A 24527-nucleotide genomic window follows, 5' to 3' on the forward strand; every position below is an offset into this window, starting at 1 on the left:
GTGTCTTTTTATATATATATATATATATATATATATATATATATATATTCCATGGGCTGGGATTGGAGGCATATATAGCATATGTTTACTATGATATCCTCAATAACTGGCCTAGTAGTGGTTCTGGCGTCGGCCTCGTCCCTCAATCATCAGTCAATTGCGTAATTGTCCTGACAATTGGAGGCAGCAGCTGAGTACTTTCCTTGACATTCAGCATAAATTACAGGTTTTCAGCTATGCTACACTGCTCCTGTGGTGAGAATTTGTTAATAAATGATGTTGTCTTTACCACTCCAGAGTCCACTCCTGAGGTCGTCATTTGGGATGCTGAAGTTTCCATGCGAGTCTATTACGTGTTGTAGATTTGAGTTATGTGGACCCTGGCTTGGGAGGAGTGAGAGACAGACATCTCCACACTCATATATATATTGGTATATATTACTGTTCAAAGGTTAAACTGAGTGTCTCTGTATATTATATCTTAAGCCATATATAGTGATATATTGTTAGTCTGGAACACAGTGCCATAAGGCAAAGCGATCATGGGAACCAATGCAGTCTTCTACACTTTTTGGGTCCTGGGTTTTTTCAGTGTCCAGTTCTGCAATGGAGCAACTGTCGCTTCCATCGGTAAGACAATGCCTTTTTTTGTTTTAGGGCTACCCTTCATCCCTACTCTACTCTCAGATGTACATGTGTAACGTTATAGTTTTCAGATCTTGTATCATACCAGATATTAAAATAATTTTGTAAAGTACTGTATAGATAACTGTTACAAAACCACCACTCATAGTACTCTCATCAGTCTCTTAAATTTTCATAACCTGTTATTTATCTGACTACTAATTTATCAGAATTCACAAATCATATCAAGTAGTAAAATAAATCAATAACCTTATAGCTTTATTGTACTGTTCACATACATGCTTTGACCTATACAGTCATGGATAAAAGTGTTGACACCCTTGAAATTGATCCAGAAAATGAAGTATTTCCCTCAGAAAATTATTGCAATTATACGTGTATTGTTATACACAAGTTTATTTCCTTTGTGTATTGGAACAACAAAAAAAAAAACCCTGAGAAAAACAGCAAAGTGGACATAATTTCACTCAAAGCTCCAAAAATAGGGCGGACAAAATTGTTGGCACCTTTGTTTCAAGCATGTGATGCTAATTTAAACTCACCTGTGGTAAGTAACAGGTGTGGGCAAGATGAAAAATCACCCCTGAAACCAGATAAAAAGGGGAGCTGACTTTATCTGTGCATTCTGTGTTTGCTACACTAAGCATGAAGAATAGAACTGTCAGAGGACTTAAGGATCAAAACTGTTGAAAAATATTAACAATCTCAAGGTTATAAGTCTATCTCCATGATCTTGATGGTACTGTAGATAATCTCTCTGGACGTGGACGGCAGTGAAAAATTGATGAAAGGTTACAATGAAGGATAGCCTCGATGGGGGATAAGGAGGTGCAATCAAGTTCCAGAGAAATTAAAGCTGTCCTCCAAGCTCAGGGAGCATCAGTGTAAGTGCAAACAATCCGTTCAACATTTGAATGAAATTGAACACCATGGCAGGAGACCCAGGAGGACCTCACTGCTGACACAGAGACATAAAAAAGCCAAAATCCTTCTGGAAAAGAGCCTTGTGGACAGATGAAACCAAGATAGAGCTTTTTGGTAAAGCACATCATTTTCGTGTTTACCAAAATGGTATGAGGCCTACAAAAGAAAGAACACAGTACCTAATGCCAAATATGGTGGAAGTTAAAAGACGTTGTGAGGTTGTGTTGCTACCTCTGGCACTGGCTGCTTTACAAGGCACCCAGTCATGAAATCTGAGGAGTACCAAAGGATTTGGGTTCATATTGTAGGGCCCAGTGTCAGAAAGCTGCGTTTGCATCCTAGGTCATGAGTTTTCCCACAGGACAATGATTGAAACATAATTAAAGAAGCACCCAGATATGGATGAGAACAAAGCTATGGAGAGTTCTGAAATACCAGTAATGAGTCAGGATCAAAATCTCATAGAAAACCTGTGGAGCAGTGTGCTAAATAAGAGTGATCCTAAATTCCAGTTGAGAGATGTAAGAAGCTTGTTGATGGTTATAGGAAGCGATTGAGTGCAGTTATTTATTCCAAAGGGTGTGCAATCAAATATTAATTTGAGGGTGCCTACAATTTTGTCCGGCCCATTTTTGGAGTTTTGTGTGAAATTATGTTCATTTCGCCTTTTTTCTCTGATTTCCTGTATTGTTCCAATACACAAAAAAGAATTAAAGATGTGTAGGAGAGGGATGGAGTGGGTGGAGTGCAAGAAAGGGTGGTAGATATGAGGGATTGAAGCAGTTAGCACATAAATTTTACAAATAAATATAGTGAATACTTTTTGCAGCACAAATGTACTAGGAACAAGTTTGTTTGTTTGCCTTGCATGACTTACCTGTCTCCTGCCCTGTCTAACTGCCATGGGTAACTGCAAGGCACATAGAAAATCCCAGGCACTGCCATGTGTAACTGCAGGGCACATAAAAAAAAGAAATTATTGAGTGCAGTTATTCATTCCAAAGGGTGTGCAATCAAATATTAATTTGAGGATGCCTACAATTTTGTCCGGCCCATTTTTGGTGTTTTATGTGAAATTATGTCCAGTTTGCCTTTTTTCTCAGTTTTTTTGTGTTGTTTCAATATACTCAAAAGAAATAAACGTGTATAACAAAAGGTGTAATTGCAACAGTTTATTTTCTGGGAGAAATACTTCATTTCCTGGAACAATTTCAAGGGTGCCAACACTTTTGGTCATGACTGTATACGCTACTATCCAATTAAATGCCAAGTGGGCTTAATCAGAAAAAATATTTTTATTTGTACAGAGACACACACTGCAAAAAGGGTAACCCTCATAAAACCAGGTAGAAACAACAGGGCAGTGTGATCAAGAATGGAAAGATATTCATATGTACGAAAATATGTACACAATTGTACACTTCACAGATGTCACATCAATCTACATCCAAGACTGTGCAGTCGATCTATGACAATAAATATTAAATATACATATTGCACATGCGTCCATCCTTGGGCATGTATATAAATTTTACTTAATATTCAACATTAAGTCACCTGTGGCAATATTATTATTATAGCAGATGTAGTCCATATTAAAGTGCATGTGCATAAACCCAGAGCACTGATTACAATAAAGCATGTAAAGTAATGCATCCAGCTAGCCCTGGTGATGAGGCACAATGTAACAGAACAGTGTCTGTAGGAGTAGGAGTAGCTGTGGAAGTAGTAGCTGGGGAATCACCAGCAATCACACTGCCCTGCACCTCAACGCACGTTTCGCCTGAGCACTAATTGGATATAATGCAATACTTCTGGTTGATTATAGGTACATATGGAATTTCAGGGATATTCATTAGTATAGTTATGGCTATAATTATTATGGTTCTTGGCATTTAATTGTGGCTCATTCTGTATACTGTACTAGTCTGGCCATACACATGAGATGGCTGTTGTTCAAATATTTTTTCAACAAACAGCTATCTTTCCCAACTCCCCATACCCATGATTGCTTGGAATGATCTAGCATTCATTTGTTTTCAGTAGAAATAGTGGAGAAAAAAAGAGCAGCAGTGAGGAGAGGTGTCTGGCATCAGCATATATCCACTCAAATAAAAGGACCGGGCTTTGAAATGTCCTCTTTCTCTCCACTGACATTATCTATCAGGAGAGTATTGGGTGTACCCCATAAATATCAGATGGTCAGCTGGGCACACTGAAATCGGCAAGTTCAGGCAACTTTCATCTTGTGTTCAACCTAGTGCTACTATAAAGGAAAAGTTGCTTGTTGGCAAACCTCATGTTCAATCATTTACCTTGGCAGTTTAAGATCCCTACATATGGAAACTGTACTTTTAAACAATATTGTACACATAAAAGGCTTATAATCTATATGGTATTGCATTCAATGCCCAAATACAAAAGGAGGATTTTGATGGGGCTAGGATCAAACTTATCTCAGAACCTATAATCAAACATTATTCAAACCTTTGTCTCTGAAGGCACTACCAATGAAAGGTACATTCTCTATCATTCAGAATTTCCATTTCTTTAATAGTTTTTATTTTGCATTTCCAAAATTAACAAAATGAGAAACACACTGTCCAAACATTACAACAGTACATAATATAACATTGTACAGATTTTTTACAGTCCTTGTTTAGTTACTGTAGGTCTACCAAAAACTCACACTCACATACTCCATTCATACTTTTAGAATTCCTGAGATCAATAAAGAAGCAATGGCTGTTTCAGCACTAAGCCACAGATCCCAAAATTGATGGACTCTATCAGGAGTTTCCATTTATGAATAAGGTAGTTTATAGATTGGTTGAACCTATAATTAAACGGGTTGTTCAACAAAGTTCATTTTAATTAATAGATCTTCCACAATAAGACGTTCCAGAATTAGTTGTTTAAAAAAAAAAAGTCCCAGTGCTGAGATAATGTTATAAATCTGTCCATGCTACGTACTGTGTAATGGCCATGTTTGATTGTACAGGGACATGGTCTGATCATACCATAGCTCCTGGGCCGGAGAGGAAGTAAAAAAAAGTATACAGACATGACACCACAGGATCACAAATGATTTTCTTTGACGTGAAACATTGTTATTAAATCAGACAGGGTTTACCTCACAAAAAGAATCAGCTATGATCCCATGCTGTCCGGTCTGTATACTTTCTGTTGCTTCTTCCCCTGCCCAGGAGCTGTGGTATGATCAGACCATGTCCCTGTACAGTCAGACGCGGCCAATACAGAGTACATTGAAGGGGCACATATACAAGATTATCTCAGCACAGGAACATTTTTTTAGGAACATCCAATTGTTGAAATTATTCTTATTCCAAGATCTATTTAATAAAATCAACTTTAAAATTAACTTTGTTCTTTGGCAAATCCTTTTATCCTTTTACGTTTTCTTGTGAAGCTTCCAGCTGAGTGTACATTTCATGGTGTAGAATAGTAAAAATCTGTAAGAATTCCACCCTATTCTAAAAGAATCAGGTCCATCACTAGATGCAGGAGTCTGATCATGAATCACAATTTAGAATAGAAATGATGAATATCTTAACATTAGGGTCCAATGATAGGACAATTCAAAATGATATGTTTTAGGCTACCTGTTACATCTAGTGCATGTGATATTATCGAGCCTTTCCATTTATACTAGCTCCTCAAGGGCAAGTATATTATATAAGCATTTAATCTATATAAACATATCCATAGGGCTGATTACAGAGGACATCCACACAGGGGCAAGTTCTTTCACATGATTGTCATCCAACTCCTACACATCCTCCCTCTAGTATTCACACACTTTCCCTTTTGCCGATTGGTGGCTCACTTGAATAGTTTTAAAATTATTTTCTGAAATTGCCCAGATTGAGCTAGTGATTGCAGATAACATTTCCACATAACAGGGTCCCTCCCAAATTGCTCTATACAGGTATGTCGTAATTAGAAATATAGCAGTTCTCAATAAGCAGGTCTGGGGTTTCTATCTTCCAGTTGCAGGGTTGTAAATGTTGTGCAATGATCGTTTTAGTATAGTTATAAATGATACTTTATATCACTTTATGACTCGAAGTCAGGAAGATGTGCTAATTCCTGAAAAATAAGGTTCCTCTATACTATATTTGGACACCATTCCTTATCATTTCTCTACTCACTTTATATAACCACAAATGAGTTTGAAGCTGCTACTTAATATGCCATATTAGAAGAATTTACATATGTTATGACACTTGAAGAAAGAACTGTTATCAGGGGCCTAACTAAAATGGGCCCCTGGTACTTGGTCCTATGTGAAAAGACCAATACTATTAAAGACCTGTGATAGTTAGGTGACCTGTAAGAGATTTTGAAGCAGGGCCCACAAGCTTAAAGTTATGCTACTGATTGTTACTTTATAGTTGTGCATCATGTCCATAGATTGCATATGGTATTCCTGAGAAGCTCTGGAGAGGGACAGAAGCGTGTCCAAAATAAGGCAATACCGTCTGGTAAATGAAAAGTAAAAGCAATGGTAGAGCTCACCTGAATGTGTTGTGTGCGGGCACAACACCTATAAAACGTTTTTTTTCCTGAAGCTTTTTACACCTTGAGAAAGCTGGCGGTATGTTGCAGGAATGCGTTGGTATTCTCGCGGTTCCAATTTTGACACATGCTATTGCTCTAATTCTCATACAAACTTTTAGCAGTTAGGAATCTTATTTCAGCAGGCAATAAGAGAAATCCTTAGGACCAGGAATGTGAAACAAAACTACACCATAAATAATTATTTTCTGTTAGTTGGCCTAGGTTAAAACCTCAGGTCTGACTTAGAACAAAACCGATACAAATTTTTCACGAGGGTGAAGACAAGAAGCCCCGAACCGCTACAATTTCTCATGCTGCCCATGTGGATGTTTGCCCTTAATTATTAAGCCCATAATTATTAATAATGACATTGTAATGACTAGAGGACAAACACACTTTTGGAAGCTTTAATGTTTTATTTTTTTCCATACAGAGCAAGAAAAATCTCCTAAATTCTGGAATGATCAGGCTTTACGGACGCTAAAAACGGCTCTAGAATTGAAACCCATCAACTACAGAGCCAAGAATCTAATCATGTTCCTGGGAGATGGTGAGCATTTATTTTACCGTTAATATGTGTAACACAATGAAGACCAGGAAATTGTTAGATCACAAAGTGATACTGAAAATGTGTTAGTAATACAAATTGTCTCTCCAGTAAAGGAGACAAACTCTAGCACAGCGCCACCTATTGGAAGTAGCGATCCTAAAAGTCACAAGTGGATTTTCGACAATCCTTTGCAATATGACTCAGGATATATAAGCCAGATCAGAATCCCAATTTGCAGACACGGTGTTTCGGGGTGCTTGCCCCTCGTCAGTGCAAAGTATGGGGGTGTCTGATCTGGCTCATGAGAAAGCTCAGACTGGCTTGCAAAGTCTCCTTAAGGAGAATAGTGTTCCCCCGTGGAATTTTAGGGGCATTGCAGCTATAAGTCCCCTTACCTGGCAGCCAGACTGGCTTGCAAAGTCTCCTTAAGGAGAATAGTGTTCCCCCGTGGTCCCCACATAGCTTTCTCATGAGCCAGATCAGACACCCCCATACTTTGCACTGACGAGGGGCAAGCACCCCGAAACACCGTGTCTGCAAATTGGGATTCTGATCTGGCTTATATATCCTGAGTCATATTGCAAAGGATTGTCGAAAATCCACTTGTGACTTTTAGGATCGCTACTTCCAATAGGTGGCGCTGTGCTAGAGTTTGTCTCCTTTACTGGAGAGACAATTTGAATATTTCCCAGAGGGGCATTGCAGCTATAAGTCCCCTTACCTGGCAGCCAGACTGGCTTGCAAAGTCTCCTTAAGGAGAATAGTGTTCCCCCGTGGAATTTTAGGGGCATTGCAGCTATAAGTCCCCTTACCTGGCAGCCAGACTGGCTTGCAAAGTCTCCTTAAGGAGAATAGTGTTCCCCCTTAGTAATACAAAACACACATGGCATATAGTTCTCAAACTATGCCATAGGCTTTAACTCTGCCGTGGACACTTGTGACCTTTTGGTGGACAATGCATATCCTTGATTAACACTATTAAAATGGACATATGTTTCCATTTATCCCAACAACTATAAATGTTATTCACTATATGGATTATACTTATTCAATAATTACTCTTGTATTCACAATTCACTGCTTTTTCATTCTAGGAATGGGAGTAACCACAATATCTGCAGCACGTATATACCAAGGGCAACTAAGAAATCAAACTGGAGAAGAAAATATATTAGAGATGGAAACATTTCCCTACGTTGCGCTTTCCAAGGTAGGGTAGACCTAAGTTCCCACTCAGTAATGATTTCTATACATTTAGTTTTAATCAAACCTAGACATTGCTTTTTTTTTCCTGTAAATCTTGGACAAGCAGGGGTTTCCAGAAGATTCTGGTAAAACTACCCACGTGTTATATCTTGGTAAGTAACTGAAAATACCTTATCGAGTGTAAAAAATAGATCCTGCAGTGAATTTCTTTGTACTAATATAAATATTTCAGAATAGCCAAGGATAATCATTTGAAAAAATAATAATGGGCAGTGGATGATTATTCAATTTTTATTAGCCTTGTGACCTAAGAAATAGTTTGTTTCTGCTCAAAAATTATTATTATTTCTGCCCATTAAATAATGACCCAGCAATAAAAGTTAGATGATATGGTGAATATTAGATGTGTGGCAATAAAAAGATGATTAGCAAATAACTCACCATGTGTAACAAAGTGTGATTTTCTATATTTAAAGTTTCTTTTGTGGTTGTAGCAACAGAAACAAAGATTAGGAAGTAATTATTATTAGAAATATTTTTACCCCTTGAACTGGGAAATTAGCTTTTAAAATAATTTTCATGATGGTCATGTTTATTTTGGTCATTCCATTATTAACATTGAGATTTGATAGAAGCAAACCTGAATTCTGTTGCTCTTTGATCTGTTTATTCTGTTTTGTTTTTTTGTTTTTTTTCTCCATTTTTGTAAAGCTTGTATATGTTTATTATTTCTATACTTTATACTGCGACTCCAAAATCATTGACTCACAATCAGGGTACAAAATTATCATGGACGCTAATGTCCCAGGTTCTTCATCCAACATTCAAGAAAGCCAAATCAAGTGACTGGTTTAACATTTGATTCCCAAGATGTTCCTCCATGCTTTACTGAGCATACTCAAGTTCATGTAGAAGGAGGTGAGCAGTAAAGTGTTTTTCCACACCTTTTCTTATTAAATGTTTCTGTGCCCATGAGTCCTGAAAATTAACACATATGACTTCAGGTTAAAGGAAAGCTATCATGAGAAAGTGACCTATTGTTTAAATCAGGTTTTTGTGCTACATTGTTTCATATCATGATCTTTATTAAAAATAAAAAAAATAAAACTTGCAATCTTTACATTGGCTACTGGAGCTTTTAGACTCTTATACTTCCTGTTCTTTCAGGAAGCGCTTACAGCAATTTTTGTATTCTTTTTTGCCTTACCATGTTCCTAAATTCTTGCAACGTTTTTGAACCAAACACATGACTTCAGCAAAGGCTATTGATGAGAGATCCTCTTAAAATGTTACCTTTGTTTTCCACTACAGTCTATGTAACGTAACATGGTGCAGGGTGGTATTCGTGGGCGATGTAGTAGTCTGCACGTTACATGAAAATGGAGATCATGGCTGGGTGTGTGGTGCACTACAGTAGCGATATGCCCCCGCAGGCCGCATATGGCCAGGACCAGATTGTACTTCTCTCCAGAGAGGAAACCACAACTTCTTTATAAACATAAAGTCGTCAATGAACAGTTGATGACTGATACCTGCATGCACATGAAGCGAGCACATTGCTTTTTGGATATTTCAAACATATTAAGGAGTAACTTCAAACACAGTCTTGCAGCATGTTTCATCTTAAATGTTCTTATCCTTCCCCATAATCCTGAGCCACTCCCCACCACACAGCCTGACCTGATATCCCAGCACTCTAAAGTCTTTGTCTTTACTGCGGCTTCGCGTCATATTCTTCAACCTTAAGGATTGTGCCAATATGGCCGGACTAGGCTATTCGCCTCCTGAAGCTTCTGGAACTGCTTCCCAGTGCTCTCTTTATTCGTTGGCTCCTTTTTCCTTTCAGGCCCGTCTCTTTTTGGGATGTAAGCTATTAAGGGATGTACTGCTGGGCATCTTCCTTAGGGATAAGTCATTCTTGTTCACTCACTTGCTCAGTGGATAAGGATCTTGCTCCAGTCACTATCTGCGTTGCAGGTGGCTCTTTTCTCTTATTATTTTCTCACTTCTGTGATTATTAATTTCCTTCCCTTTCACAAATTACCCATACTACTACCATATGCATTCCATTCTGCTGCTCCTCAGACCTGAGGTCTGTTTCTGTCACAGGCTGGGCCCAAACTGATATTACCACAGAAACCACTTCTCTCCCTCAGCAGTAGCTCCTCCCCTATAGGCTAATTCTAACTGTCTGTTGCTGGCCAGATTTAACCTTTCAGCTGCATTCCTATACCTTATTACGCATCCTACATTTTATATATATATATATATATATATATATATATATATATATAGTTGGCATCTTCAGGGGTAGGAATTCGACCAGCATCTTATATCTGCATCATGGAGACACGTAGCCATGCACCACAAGGATGAGATCCTCCACTATTTCATATACAATTACTATAATTTTCCTTGATAGGAAAGAAGAGGAATTTGGGCAGTTGTTGCTATGAGTGTTCATTTGGGACCATTGCTAAAGCTAACTTCATTGCTAATTAACTGCACAGCAATTTATACTGAAAAAAAATATAAAAGCAACATTTATTTTTGTTCCTATTTTTCATGAACTGAATTCAAAGATCTAAGACTTTTTCTATGTACACAAAAGGCCTTTTGCTCTCAAAAATTATTCACAAATTTTTTGAAGTCTGTGTTAGTGAGCATTTCTCTTTTTCTGAGATAATCCATCCACCTCACAAATATGGCATATCAAGATGCTGATTAGACAGCAAGATTATTGCACAGGTGTACCTAAGGGGTGCTTCACACATAGCGAGATCGCTACCGAAATTGCTGCTACGGCACGGTTTTGGTGACGCAACAGTGACCTCATTAGCGATCTCGCTGTGTGTGACACTGAGCAGCGATCTGGCCCCTGCTGCGAGATCGCTGCTCGTTACACACAGCCCGGTTCGTTTTCTTCAAAGGCGCTCTCCCGCTGTGACACACAGATCGCTGTGTGTGACAGCGAGAGAGCGACTAAATGAAGCGAGCAGAGAGCAGGAGCCGGCATCTGGCAGCTGTGGTAAGCTGTAACCAGGGTAAACATCGGGTAACCAAGATAGTTACCAGCCTCCGCAGCTCTCACGCTGCCTGTGCTGCCGGCTCCGGCTCTCTGCACATGTAGCTGCAGTACACATCAGGTTAATTAACTCGATGTGTACTGTAGCTAGGAGAGCAAGGAGCCAGCGCTAAGCAGTGTGTGCGGCTCCCTGCTCTCTGCACATGTAGCTGCAGTACACATCGGGTTAATTAACCTGATGTGTACTGTAGCTAGGAGAGCAAGGAGCCAGCGCTAAGCAGTGTGCGCGGCTCCCTGCTCTCGCGGTTATGATCGCTGCTTCGGCTGCTGTGTTTGACAGCTAAGCAGCGATCATAACAGCGACTTACAAGGTCGCTGTTACATCACAGAAAATGGTGACGTAACAGCGACCTCGTTGTCGCTGTCGCTTAGTGTGAACCAGCCCTTAGACTGGCCACAATAAAAGGCCTCTATAAAATGTGCTATTTTAGAGTGGCCTTTCTTGTTGCTAGCCTAAGGCACACCTGTGAAATAACTAATCAGCATTTTAATATGCCACACCTGTGAGGTGGATGGATTATCTCACCAAAAAAGAATTGTACACTAACACAGACGTAGACAAATTTTTGAACAATATTTGAGAGAAAACGGCCTTTTGTGTATATAGAAAAAATCTTAGATCTTAGAGTTCAGCTCATGAAAAATAGGAGCAAAAACAAGTGTTACATTTATATTTTTGTTCAGTATATATTGATGTGTTCACTTATATAAAAAGTTCGTATATAAAATTGTTTCTTTTTTAGTTGAGTCAACCATTTATTACTCTATTTTCTGTCCATGCATACAACCCCTGGCAAAAATTATGGAATCAACTGGCTCTGTGGATGTTCATTCAGTTGTTTACTTTTGTTTAAAAAAAGCAGATCACAGACATGGCACAAAACTAAAGTCATTTCATATGTCAACTTTCTGGCTTTAAGAAACACTAAAAAAATTCATTAAAACATAATGTGCTAGTCAGTAACGGTTACTTTTCAAGACCAAACAGGGGGAAGAATTATGGAATCACTCAATTCTGAAGTAAAAATAATGGAATCACCCTGTAAATTTTCATTCCCAAACCTAACATCTGAATCAAATAAGATCTGCTATTTAGTCTGCATCTAAAAAGGAGTGATCACACCTTGGAGAGCTGTTGCACCAAGTAGACTGACATGAATCATGGCTCCAACACGAGAGATGTTGATTGAAACAAAGGAGAGGATTATCAAACTCTTAAAAAAGGGTAAATCATCACGTAATGTTGCAAAAGATGTTGGTTGTTCACGGTTAGCTGTGTCTAAAATCTGGAGCAAATACAAACAACATGGGAAGGTTGTTAAAGTCAATCATACTGGTAGACCAAGGAAGACATCAAAGCATCAAGACAGGAAACTTAAAGCAATATGTCTCCAAAAAAGGAAATGCACAACATAACAAATGAGGAACGAATGGGAGGAAGCTAGAGTCAATGTCTGTGACCGAACTGTAAGAAACCACCTAAAGGAAATGGAATTTACATACGGAAAAGCTAAACAATAGAAAGATGACTGCCTGAAGAGAATATGTAAATTTCCACAGTCATTGATGATATGGGGCTGCATGTCTGGTAAAGGCACTGTGGAGATGGCTGTCATTACATGTTCAATAAATGCCCAAGTTTACATTGAAATTTTGGAAACTTTTCTTATTTCATCAATTGAAAGAATGTTTGGGGATGATGAAATAATTTATCAAGATGATAATGCATTCTGCAATAGAGCAACAACTGTGAAAACATTCCTTGAAAGAAGACACATAAGGTGAATGACATGGCCTGCAAATAGTCCGGATCTCAATCCAATTGAAAATCTTTGGTGGAAGTTGAAGAAAATGGTCCATGACAAGGCTCCAACCTGCAAAGCTGATCTGGCAACAGCAATCAGAGAATGTTGGAGCCAGATTGATGATGAGTACTGTTTGTCACTCATTAAGTCCATGCCTCAGAGACTGCAAGCTATTATAAAAGCCAGAGGTGGTGGAACAAAATACAAATGATGCATTGGAGTATTCTTTTCTTTGTTTATTTTTCATGATTCCATAATTTTTTCCTCATAATTGAGTGATTCCATAATTTTTTCCCCCTGCTTGGTCTTGAAAAGTAACAGTTACTGGCTAGCACATTATGTTTTCATGATTTTAGGGTTTCTTAAAGCCAGAAAGTTGATATTTGAAATGACTTTAGTTTTGTGCCATGTCTATGCTTTTTTTAAACAAAAGTAAACAACTGAACATCCTCAGAGCCAGGTGAGTTCATCATTTTTGCCAGGGGTTGTACTTTATATATGTTTTTGTAATCCTAAAGATGCTAATAAAAACACTATTTTAAAAAAATTTCAAAAATGCATGACCCAAAGACTCAATTTAATCAATAGCTTATTTTCTGATCATAGCATCCCATTAAATTGTGAATGCTGAACTCAGCACATTGCAGTGGGAGAAGATGAAAGACCCACCTAGCTCTCAACGTGGAGACATAGATCTGGGGTAATCAGTGAAGAAGAGTGGCAGTGTTCAGCCAAGTTTCCAGCACTGATTTAAGAGGCTGCTTTGCCATGCTACAGCTATATGCTCAGCAGCATCACATACAGCAACATTTAGGTATTCCAGTATCACAACACATTGCAGTAGGCCACATATTCTATTATACACAGGGAGCAAGATTATCCATATGGAACAGCTATTTAGGGTAGCGCACTGGTATAGTGAACTTATTTGTCTAATTTTTTGGATGTTGCAGCATGAACCAGTCTCTTCCATATTTCGCATAGTCACATATAGAAGTGTATCGGTGCGCAAAATATCCAAAATATACTAAATCAACTGCACAGCATCCAATTTTTACATAGCACACCGGTATATTGCTATTCTTTACATAGGAAAATGTATTTGATATTGTAAATTCTATTATCTGCTTATATATAAAATTGTATGCCATAAGAATGTGACACATAATATGGCACCTGGATGATAATTGTGGTTTTGTTTTGGATGATAATTGGATGGTGTTTTTTAACACAGTCGTATCAACTTGGCTTAATAGCAGTGGAAATGGAATAAAAATATTCTTTCTTGCAGGTATACAATGTGGATGCACAGGTGCCGGACAGTGCGGGTACAGGCACAGCCTACTTGTGTGGGGTAAAAGGAAATTCTGGAACCCTGGGTGTGAGCGCAGCTACAACATATGGCATTTGTGACACTGCTAATGGAAATGAAGTCACATCCATACTTCATCGAGCAAAAAAAGCAGGTACAGAGACATCACGGTGCAAAACAAGAAGACGTTCATAGAACATCACGTATAATACACATGAAGAATAACTTGGCCACTAATACTTACATTTTTGTTTCTTTATGCCAAATTTTAGTATTTCAGCTAGTTTCCTATTCTTCAGAACTTTAGTGCAAAATACTTTGTAGGAGTGTTTATACAAACTTAGCTGTACCATTAAATGGGTCTGGAGAACAAATGGGCAATCTACAGGTTCAGTAGATTGTTTTGTTGTATTTACTTGTTATTTTAGTCTCTCTTGAGCTTCTTAAGAAATTGCAATTGTATTTCTGTACTGCAGGGAAATCTGTAGGCATTGTAACCACGACCCGTGTCCAGCATGCCTCTCCAGCAGCTGCCTATGCACACAGTGCCAATCGGGACTGGTACTCTGACAATGAGATGACTGACAACATGATCAGCAAGGGCTGCAAGGACATTTCATACCAGATGGTTCACAATACTGATATTAATGTAAGTATATAGAGTCAATTAATGGGATTAGCTGATGATCACTGAAGCAGATATCTATAGTATATAGTTATCATTGGTGACCAGAAAAAGGCCCACATGAAAATTGCCCACAGGAAAAATGCCCAGAGGAAAATTGCCCATGTGGAAAATTGCCCACATGGAAAATTGCTCACTCGGAAAATTGCCCACACAGAAAATTGCCAATTGCAGCATCACAAAGTTTCAGATCTACCGTATGATATATGAGTAGGAAGGTGAGGATGTTCACATATGTGAAAAATGTCCACAGAAAATTGCTAACAGACAAGAATGCCCTCAGAAAAACAGTATAGAGTTATAGTTGAGATGCTCTGCAGAACAGAGAATAGTATAGAATAATAGGTTAAATGCGCTGCATGACAGGGGGATAGTATGCAGATATATGTGAGATGCTCTGCAGAGCAGGACAATAATATAGAATTATAGGTGAGATGCTCTGCAGGACAGAAGAATAATATAGAGTTATAGGTGAGATGCTCTGCAGCACCGAGGGATGTTCGCAAAAATTGCCCACACAGAAAATTGCCCACAAGTTTATTAAGAACAGTTTATTAAACAGGTCTAATAACAATAACTTCAGTTTATTAAACAATCATTGCACACCTTAAAATAATTAGCCACCTGGTGATAGTCCTGAACAGGAACAGTTTATTAAAGAGGTCTGATAACAATAACTCTGGTTTAGTAAACAATCATTGCATATCCATAGCCATTTTACTGCAAATTAGCTATTCTCCTTCAGTACTTTGGTTTATCTTCCACGTGGTAATAAGGTACCGTCACACTAAGCGACGCTCCAGCGATCCCACCAGCAACCTGACCTGGCAGGGATCGCTGGAGCGTCGCTACACGGGTTGCTGGTGAGCTGTCAAACAGGCAGATCTCACCAGCAACCAGTGACCAGCCCCCAGCCAGCAGAGCCGCATGGAAGCGATGCTGCGCTTGGTAACTAAGGTAAATATCGGGTAACTAACCCCATATTTACCTTGGTTACCAGCGCACACAACTTAGCACTGGTTCCCTGCACTCCTAGCCAGAGTACACATCGGGTTAATTACCCGATGTGTAGTCTGGCTATGTGTGCAGGGAGCCGGCACTGACAGCGTGAGAGCGGCGGACGCTGGTAACGAAGGAAAATATCGGGTAACCAAGGAAAGGGCTTCTTGGTTACCCGATATTTACATTGGTTACCAGCGTCCGCAGAAGCCGGCTCCCTGCTCACTGCACATTCAGTTGTTCCTCTCTCGCTGTCACACACAGCGATGTGCGCTTCACAGCGGGAGAGCAACAACTAAAAAATGGTCCAGGACATTCAGCAACAACCAGCGACCTCACAGCAGGGGCCAAGTTGTTGCTGGATGTCACACACAGCAACATCGCTAGCAACATTGCTGTTGCGTCACAAAAGTCATGCCTCAGCAGCGATGTTGCTTAGTGAGACATGGCCTATAGTCCTGTACAGAAGTTGCAACCATGTTATACAGCACCTCATACTTCCTCTTTTTTTATCTCAAGGCGACCTGCCTGTGCATTAGCCAGTGTTAATTTGTGGCAAGCCAGGTCCTTCTGCAATCCATTAAAAAGAAACCACAACCTGGGATGACTGCAGTGGAACATGGAATTAAGGGCATTGTGAAATCCCTCACAACAGTTTGTGGTTTTTGGTGACTGCTCCAGGGCTGCATCATGATGATTCCATATTCTTATAGGAAATTGAGGATCTCTACCAGCTGCACCCTCAATATATGTAGAAAAAAAGTATGTGAGCACCTCATTATAGCATTCTTCATCTGGGAATGTGGCAGCAAGTTTGTCAAAAACACATCTCACATCTTCAATTGGCACAAAGGCTAATGCAGCAAGAGACTTCAGTGTAAATTTTATGTTGATATTAGATTCATATTCTGTTTTCAAACCAACATTTTTTATTTTTCTAATGAGACTCTGACAAAGATGAAAATAACATCCTTTAACATCAGAATGTGGAAAGGCACCTCTTACTGCAGTCATACAAGCCTTCTCAAGATCCACTAAAACCTTTTGTGGTGCCAGATTTGGAATCAATAGCTTCATTATTTCAAACATTCTCTTATACGTGTTCATGTCCTTTCTTTGTGGTAAAATGTACAAACATGGCGGATATGAGTTACCCACCTTGGCGTGCAAAGTGTACAGTTGGTAACACATATTGGGCACTTTATCAAAGGTGCCATCTCCATAGATTGTATCTTTGTTCAGTTCAAGCATAAGATCTCTATCTCCTAAAACCAGAATTCTGTGTCGATCATGCTTCCCTGAATCATGAAGTATCAGTTGACCATACTTTTCCGGAAAGCAAAAATTTATAGTTTTTGGGTTAGGCAAATTACCATCTGTTCTATGATATACAAGGCTTCTTGCAAGAGATGATTGTCTTGGCATATGGGCCAATATATCATTACTCAACACAGACAACACCTTTCCCATCACGTTGCGATGAGTAGCACTTACTGCTTTCATGTCTTCTCTCATTTTGCTTCTGGCCATGTTTGCTTCTGCTTTTTGAAGGCAGGAGTCATGACAATGTTCTGTTGGTTCTTGAAATATGTTGTCATCTTTTGTTTTGAGAATCGAATGGCACTTTGAAGAGCGATGCAGTCGGCATCTCCAAGTCACCACTGCATTGATAGTGCGAAATGCAAGATATTCAAACCCCAAGTAAATCATAACTTTGTTGTCCCTCTGGCTTCTTGAAAACTCCATTGTTTGCACTACAAGAAGGAATAGAATACTTTAGATAAACTCAAAATCCATTTTTCTTGAAAAGAAATTAATCAATGTGGAGATAGATCTATTAAAGTACATATTTTAACTAACCAAAACACAATTGGCTGGCACAGCTGGAAAGTCATTGTTCACTGGGGTTGTACCAAAAGGAATGACATGATTGTCATTTAGAAACAATGGGGTGGGAGGGCACTGGATGGCCTATTTGAAATAATGTCAACAAGGAAAATCAAATGACTTTCATGGACTCCATTGAAATACAATACAGCACAACACAGGCAGCAAAGAAAATGTAGAATGGATTTCAACAAAGGTCTCTAGGCCCACGTTAATTCTCAAGGTTCTACAAGTTCAGTTCACTCATACCTAGTCCCAGAATACAGATTCTGTTCTTATGAGTTGTCATTCCACTGTGCTAAATATAATTCCACTCTCAGTGTGGTGTGTATGGGCCGAAAGACCCTTATTCAAATCCATTCTGCATTTTATTTCATCCTATGTCTGCCAACACCTGCAGTTTATGTGTATGATACATAGCTACGTAGAATCTATTCACTCTTAAGGGTACTTTATACGCTGCGATATCAGTACCGATATCTCTAGTGAGCGTATCTGCCCCCGTCGGTTGTGCAACACGGGCAAATCGCTGCCCGTGGCGCACAACATCGCTAACACCCGTCACAAGGACTTACCTTCCCTGCGACATCGCTCTGGACGGCGATCCGCCTCCTTTCTAAGGTGGGGCGGTTTGTGCGGCATCACAGCGATGTCACACGGCAGCCGTCCAATAGCAGAGGAGGGGCGGAGATGAGTGGCCAGAACATGCCGCCCACCTCTTTCATTCCTCATTGTCGGTGGACGCAGGTAAGGAGATGTTCGTCGCTCCTGCGGTGTCATACATAGCGATGTGTGCTGCCGCAGGAACGACGAACAACTTCGTACCTGCATCAGCAACGATATTATGAAAAGGAGCGATGTGTCAACGAGCAACGATTTTTCACGTTTTTGTGCTCGTTGATTGTCACTCCTTGGTGTCACACGCTGCAATGTCGCTAACAGCGCTGGATGTGCGTCACTAACGACGTGACCCCGACGATATATCGTTAGCAATGTCGCAGTGTGTAAAGCACCCTTTACTCTTAGTAGTCATAGACAGGGAAAGAAGTGCAGGCACTGATTCACTGCCACTAAAATCCAATGGGAGAGTGGCGCTGCTATGGCATCTCTGGCTCTTCTGTTGGTCAGTGACATCTCTATGGAGACACACGGGTCAGTGGGTGCCCTTGTCTGCTGGCCTGGCTGTCTTTCAAAAGCTCACAAGAACCAGGTGTCATTCCAGTGAATGCCCGCACTCGATCCCCGTGGGCAGAACACCACTCAGACAACATAGGGTGAGGGGAACCCACGTTGGTAAGACTTTTTACCAACAGAAAAAAAACCACAGAGGTGTAAAGACTGTGGTCGCAAAGATCAAAACCATGACCAGGCATGGGGTACAAGGGCCCGCCAACTCTGGTGCCTGTTTCTGCTGGATCTGCGTCCTCACTGAAGACGCAGATCCAGATGACATGCATCGTGTTGCAGAGACCTGTCGGGTCCATGCACTGTGATACATGCTGCCGGTACAGTCACTGTGAGCTGATGTAGGAGGTTGAGACACAGGGAGTGGCACATGACAGTGGTGCACACTCCGATGTCAGCTGCTGTAGGAGCAGAGGAAAGGTGAGTAGAGTGTTTTAGTTTTTAATTATGCATCAGGGGCAGAACAGGAAAACATACCCTAGGATTGGGGACCATGTAACCCAGGATGGGAGCATATATACCAGGACGGCGGCATATATACCAGGATGGAGAAAACGTGGACCATACATACCAGGATGAGGACCTTATGTACCTGCATTGGGACAAATATACCAGGATGAGGACATATTCATCAGGATGATGGGCATATATACCAGGACTGGGGACATTACTACATAATGAAGGGGGAGGGGAAGCAGCTCATAAGTCTTGATAAAAGTTAGACCACTACAAGGGCCCATACATGTGAAAAACATGTGTGAATGGGGGGGGGGAGCAGGTCCAAATTACACACTGAGTCCCATTGGACACTAGGTACACCACTGCAAAAACATATCATACATTCCCAGCACGGAAACAAGGTGGTACAAGCAACAGAGTCTCACCTTTCTGCTATGCCTTTGGGGATTTCAGGACCAACTATCTCTGCCAGCATCACCCTGCTTTTGGTGGGCTCCCATTGAGATGATGATGTATTAGATGTGACCTGCAGTCCCATGTATCCCAACAAATAATACAGTGATACGTTTGTGAGTACAGATAGTAGTGATTGCTCCCCTGGATCACACTGCTGCTGGTTCTGCATGTGCTGCTATTTTGGGCTGGTGGGAGGAGTAAGGTGGAATCAGTGAGAGATGAGAGCAGACTGTATCTATCTATAGATAATGACAGACTGCTACTATTCACAGATCTTCAGCATTTTTGCAGTTTTGCACTAGGTCAGCTGTAAATCACAAGTCGATCACCTATCATGTGAACATCCTCACCTTGCACGTCAAATATCATAGATCTGAAACTTTGTGATGCTGCAATTGGCGATTTTTTTTGCGTGGGCAATTTTCTATGTGGGCAATTTGCCACGTGGGCAATTTTCCTGTGGGCATTTTTAAGGGAACCGTTATCATTACATTTATGAATTGAACCTGCTATATTTTACCTTTTTTCTCTATACTTCTATACATACGTCTGTCTCTTTTTTAGTGTATTTCTCTATTGCATAATAATATTTTACTTACAACTATTTCAGGCTTTTTAACACTATTTCTTGGTTCCTAACTTCTTCCATGCAGGTAATTCTTGGGGGAGGAAGAGCCTATATGTTTCCCAAGGGAACAGAAGATCCAGAATACCCGACCGATTCATCAAGTTCAGGCCTTCGAAAAGATAATCTTACCCTAACAAAAATGTGGTTGGACAAGAGGCCGGTATTGTGCATTTTAATACTATGGAATATTAATTCCTGCGCGACAGGGCGATATTTCTTTTTTGCACTTTTACTCATTCTTACCATTCCTCTAAGAGCCATGATAACTTTTTATTTTTTCCATCCAAAAATAAGCCCATATAAAGTTTGTTTTATGTGGGATCATTTGTAGTTTTGAATGAGACCATTCATGTTACCATATTGAAAACAAAAATCTAATTGCTGTGAAATTAAAAAAGAAAATTCTGCCGTTGTTTTTTGCACTGTTTGTATTTACGGCATTCAGCGCGCAGTGAAAATGACTTGGCAAAACGATTTTTCAGTAAAAAATATTTGGTTTGTGAGGCCAATTTCATGGGACCAGTAACTTTTTGTGGGTATGTCTTTTGGATGGTGACCTGTAGTTTCTATTGATATAATTTTCGGCTGTATAAATGTTATGGCTGCTTTTTATAACGCTATTTGTAACTTCTACTATGGTGTAATTGTACAAAAAAATTTTGTAGGATTTTTGGTTATATCAAATTAGTTTATTTTTTACTTTTCTTATTCTTGTATTTGGGAAAATGGTGGATTAAGTAATTTATGGTATTTTCTAAAGCACTATTTTAGTATTTCCAAGGACTTGAACCTATGATAGTTTGATTGCTTTTATTACTGTATATACTGCCAATATAAGTAGATGTTTGCAAATGGACTTACTAGATATACAAAAATGGTGAGGATGTCTGTGGGCTGATCTGACAAGACACCGAAATACATATGTAATTGTAGTTTACTAGACTTTAACTGAAAATCACCGTAAATATACCTTAAAATATACTTTTTATTAGTTTCTTTTAAAAAGACTTATCATGTCCTATATTATTATTATTATTATTATTATTATTAATAGTAATAATAATAATAATAATAAAAAAACAAAGACCATGAGTGCTCACTTACTACTAGGGGTGTACCATAAATTCCCTATAACATTCTGTTCTCACCCTCCAAAGCCCTTCCTAAACAGCAGAGTAGAACACCCTAATATTAAAGTGGTGCCACCGCTCCTTGTAGGCTTACCCTAATACAGTGGGGGGAAAAAAAGTATTTAGGCAGCCACCAATTGTGCAAGTTTTCTCATTTAAAAAGATGAAAGAGGCCTGTAATTGACATCATAGGTATATCACAACTATGAGAGACAAAATAAAAAAAGAAATCCAGAAAATCACCTTGTCTGATTTGGCAACATTTTTTTGTAAATTATGGTGGAAAATAAGTATTTAGTCACCTAAAAACATGCAATATTTCTGCCTCTCATAGACATGTAACATCTTCTATAAGAGGCTCCTCTGTCTTTCACTCATTATCTGTAGTAATGGCACCTGTTTGAACTTATCAGTATAAAAGTCACCTCACCTGTCCACAACCTCGAACACAACAAAGGAGTGGCTTCTTAAGAAGCATATGAAGGTCCTGGAGTCTTCTAGACTGCCACCAGATCCAACCCCATTGAAAACCTTTGGAGGGAGTTGAACGTCCGTGTTGCCCACCGACAGGCCCAAAACATTATTGCTCTAGAGGAGATCTGCATGGAGGAATGGGCCAACATACCACCAACAGTGTGTGCCACCCTTGTGAAGACTTACAGAAAACATTTGACCTCTATCATTACCAACAAAGGATATATAACAAAATATTGAGATGAACTTTTGTTATTGACCAAATACTTATTTACCACCATAATTTGAAGGAAAAAAAATCTTGCCAAATCAGACAAGGTGATTTTTTGTATTTGTTTTCTCATTCTGTCTCTCATAGTTGTGATCTACCTATGATGTAAATTAAATGCCTCTCTCACCTTTTAAAGTGGGAGAACTTGTACAATTGGTGGCTGACTAAATATTATTTTTCCCCACTGTACACATTATTAGTTCTTCATGTCAATGGGGCCAATAAATGAGGGTGATTTTGTGGGTGAACAATGAAAAAAGGTATTTTCAGCTCACCTTATCCCGTGGAAGGTCTGTTGCACAGATCTTTCCTGATTTTGTGGGTGAGGGTATAAGGTGGTAAAAAGAGATCCCCCACATATAAAGACTACGCTAAGGACTATCAAGTGTGTTTGCTGACCAATTGATGATAGTAACAGTTGGAGGTCTATCCCTGCCCTAATCTTTCTTAGAGTCTATCCTCCACCTCAAGGCTATTGCCTCACCAAAACCTGTAGTCCAATATATTACTTGGTGCAATTTCTGCTATCAGCTGATTAATAACTACCATTCCGAATAGGACTAGGTGTAGACCAAGTTATTAATCAGCTGATAGCAGAAATTGCAGATATGGGGGTGCAGGGAGGGGTCAAACCACCCCCCTTGCATGATTACAGTGCACCATAGGCAACAACGCCACGCCCACCAACCAAGCCGGTCATGCCCACTAACCTGGAAGGAGCCCATACATTCTAAGTTCAACCCTAACAGGACTGGCTTGGATTAAGATTAACTCTTAAAGGGAACCTGTCACCAGATGTGGCGACTATAAACTGCGGTCACCAAAAGTGAGCTCTTATATACAGTATTCTAGAATGCTGTATATAAGAGCCCAGCCCACTATGTAGAATGTTAAAAACACTTTTATAATACTTTACTAAGGGGTGGTCTGGTCCGATGGGAGTCGCTGATCTCCAATCCGGCGCCTCCTCTCTCCGGTCCGGCACATCCTCTTTGTGCCAATCTCCATCCACCTTCTTCTGAGACCTGTATGCATGACACATCCTGCGTCATGTATAATAGCCGGCATTGAGGTCCTGCGCAGGCGCACCTTGTTCTGCCCTGCTACAATATGAAGGACTATGGGGGGTGCATTATACTATATGGAAGACAATGGGGGGGGATTATACGATATGAAGGACTATGGGGGGACATTATACAATATGGAGAACTATGATGGGTCCATTTTACTATATCGAGGACTATGGGGGGTCGATTACTATATAGAGGACTATGGAGTGCATTATACTGTATGGAGGGCTATGTTGGGCCCATTATAATATTTGAAGGGCTTTGTGAAGGCTATCATATTATTTTAGGGCTATAAGGGAGCCTTTATACTTTTTGGATGGCTATTCAAGGGCCATTATACTGTATGCAAGCAATTATACAGTGTGAAGCTTTGTGTGGGGTCCATCATACTGTTTGGAGGGCTAGTGGGGACCATTATACAGTGTGGAGTGGTGTGGAGGAAATTACACTATATGTAGGTACATTATGCTGTATGTAGGTCACAGTTCGGCATCATATGGTGTTGGACTAAGGCGGGCTTTGCACGTTGCGACATCGCAAGCCGATGCTGCGATGTCGCACGCGATAGTCCCCGCCCCCGTCGCAGTTACGATATCTTGAGATAGCTGGCGTAGCGAAAATTATCGCTACGCCAGCTTCACATGCACTCACCTGCCCTGCGACTGTCGCTCTGGCCGGCGACCCGCCTCCTTCCTAGGGGGGCGGGTCGTGCGGCGTCATAGCGACGTCACACGGCAGGCGGCCAATAGCGACGGAGGGGTGGAGATGAGCAGGATGTAAACATCCCGCCCACCTCCTTCCTTCCGTAGAGCCGCCGGCGGCAGGTAGGAGATGTTCCTCGCTCCTGCGGCTTCATACACAGCGATGTGTGCTGCCGCAGGAACGAGGAACAGCATCGTACCTGTCGCGGCAGCGTAATTATGAAAAAGTCGGAGCCTGCACCGATGATACGATAACGACGCTTTTGCGCTCGTTAATCATATCATCTAGAATTTACACACAACGATGTTGAAAGTGACGCCGGATGTGTGTCACTTTCGATTTGACCCCACCAACATCGCATGTGCAATGTTGCAACGTGGAAAGCCGCCCTTACACCACATTAAATGACCTATAACATTTTTATTTTATTGTTGATGTAAATGTGTGAAGGTTTTTAATGCAGAACTTTTTAT

At 40.1% G+C, this 24527-nt stretch overlaps 2 protein-coding genes across 5 annotated transcripts in view; one reads left to right on the plus strand and one right to left on the minus strand.

Moving 5' to 3' along the window:
- Window positions 1-331: 331 nt before the first annotated feature.
- Window positions 332-24527, plus strand: part of LOC142296607 (alkaline phosphatase-like) — a 60912-nt gene continuing 36716 nt past the window's right edge. The window contains exons 1-6 of the mRNA XM_075340412.1: window positions 332-630; window positions 6584-6700; window positions 7795-7910; window positions 14088-14262; window positions 14585-14757; window positions 20433-20567. Coding sequence (XP_075196527.1) covers window positions 543-630; window positions 6584-6700; window positions 7795-7910; window positions 14088-14262; window positions 14585-14757; window positions 20433-20567 — 804 coding nt within the window. The 5' untranslated portion in view covers window positions 332-542. The remainder of the gene's footprint in view (window positions 631-6583; window positions 6701-7794; window positions 7911-14087; window positions 14263-14584; window positions 14758-20432; window positions 20568-24527) is intronic.
- LOC142296608 (uncharacterized) overlaps window positions 15813-24527 on the minus strand; it is a 173771-nt gene continuing 165056 nt past the window's right edge. For all 4 annotated transcript variants that reach the window (XM_075340414.1, XM_075340416.1, XM_075340415.1 and 1 more), the window contains one exon: window positions 15813-17546. In XM_075340414.1, the coding sequence (XP_075196529.1) occupies window positions 16285-17546 (1262 nt within the window). In that variant the 3' untranslated portion in view covers window positions 15813-16284. The remainder of the gene's footprint in view (window positions 17547-24527) is intronic.

Source organism: Anomaloglossus baeobatrachus, chromosome 3, assembly GCF_048569485.1.
Source record: "Anomaloglossus baeobatrachus isolate aAnoBae1 chromosome 3, aAnoBae1.hap1, whole genome shotgun sequence".
NCBI lineage: Eukaryota > Metazoa > Chordata > Amphibia > Anura > Aromobatidae > Anomaloglossus > Anomaloglossus baeobatrachus.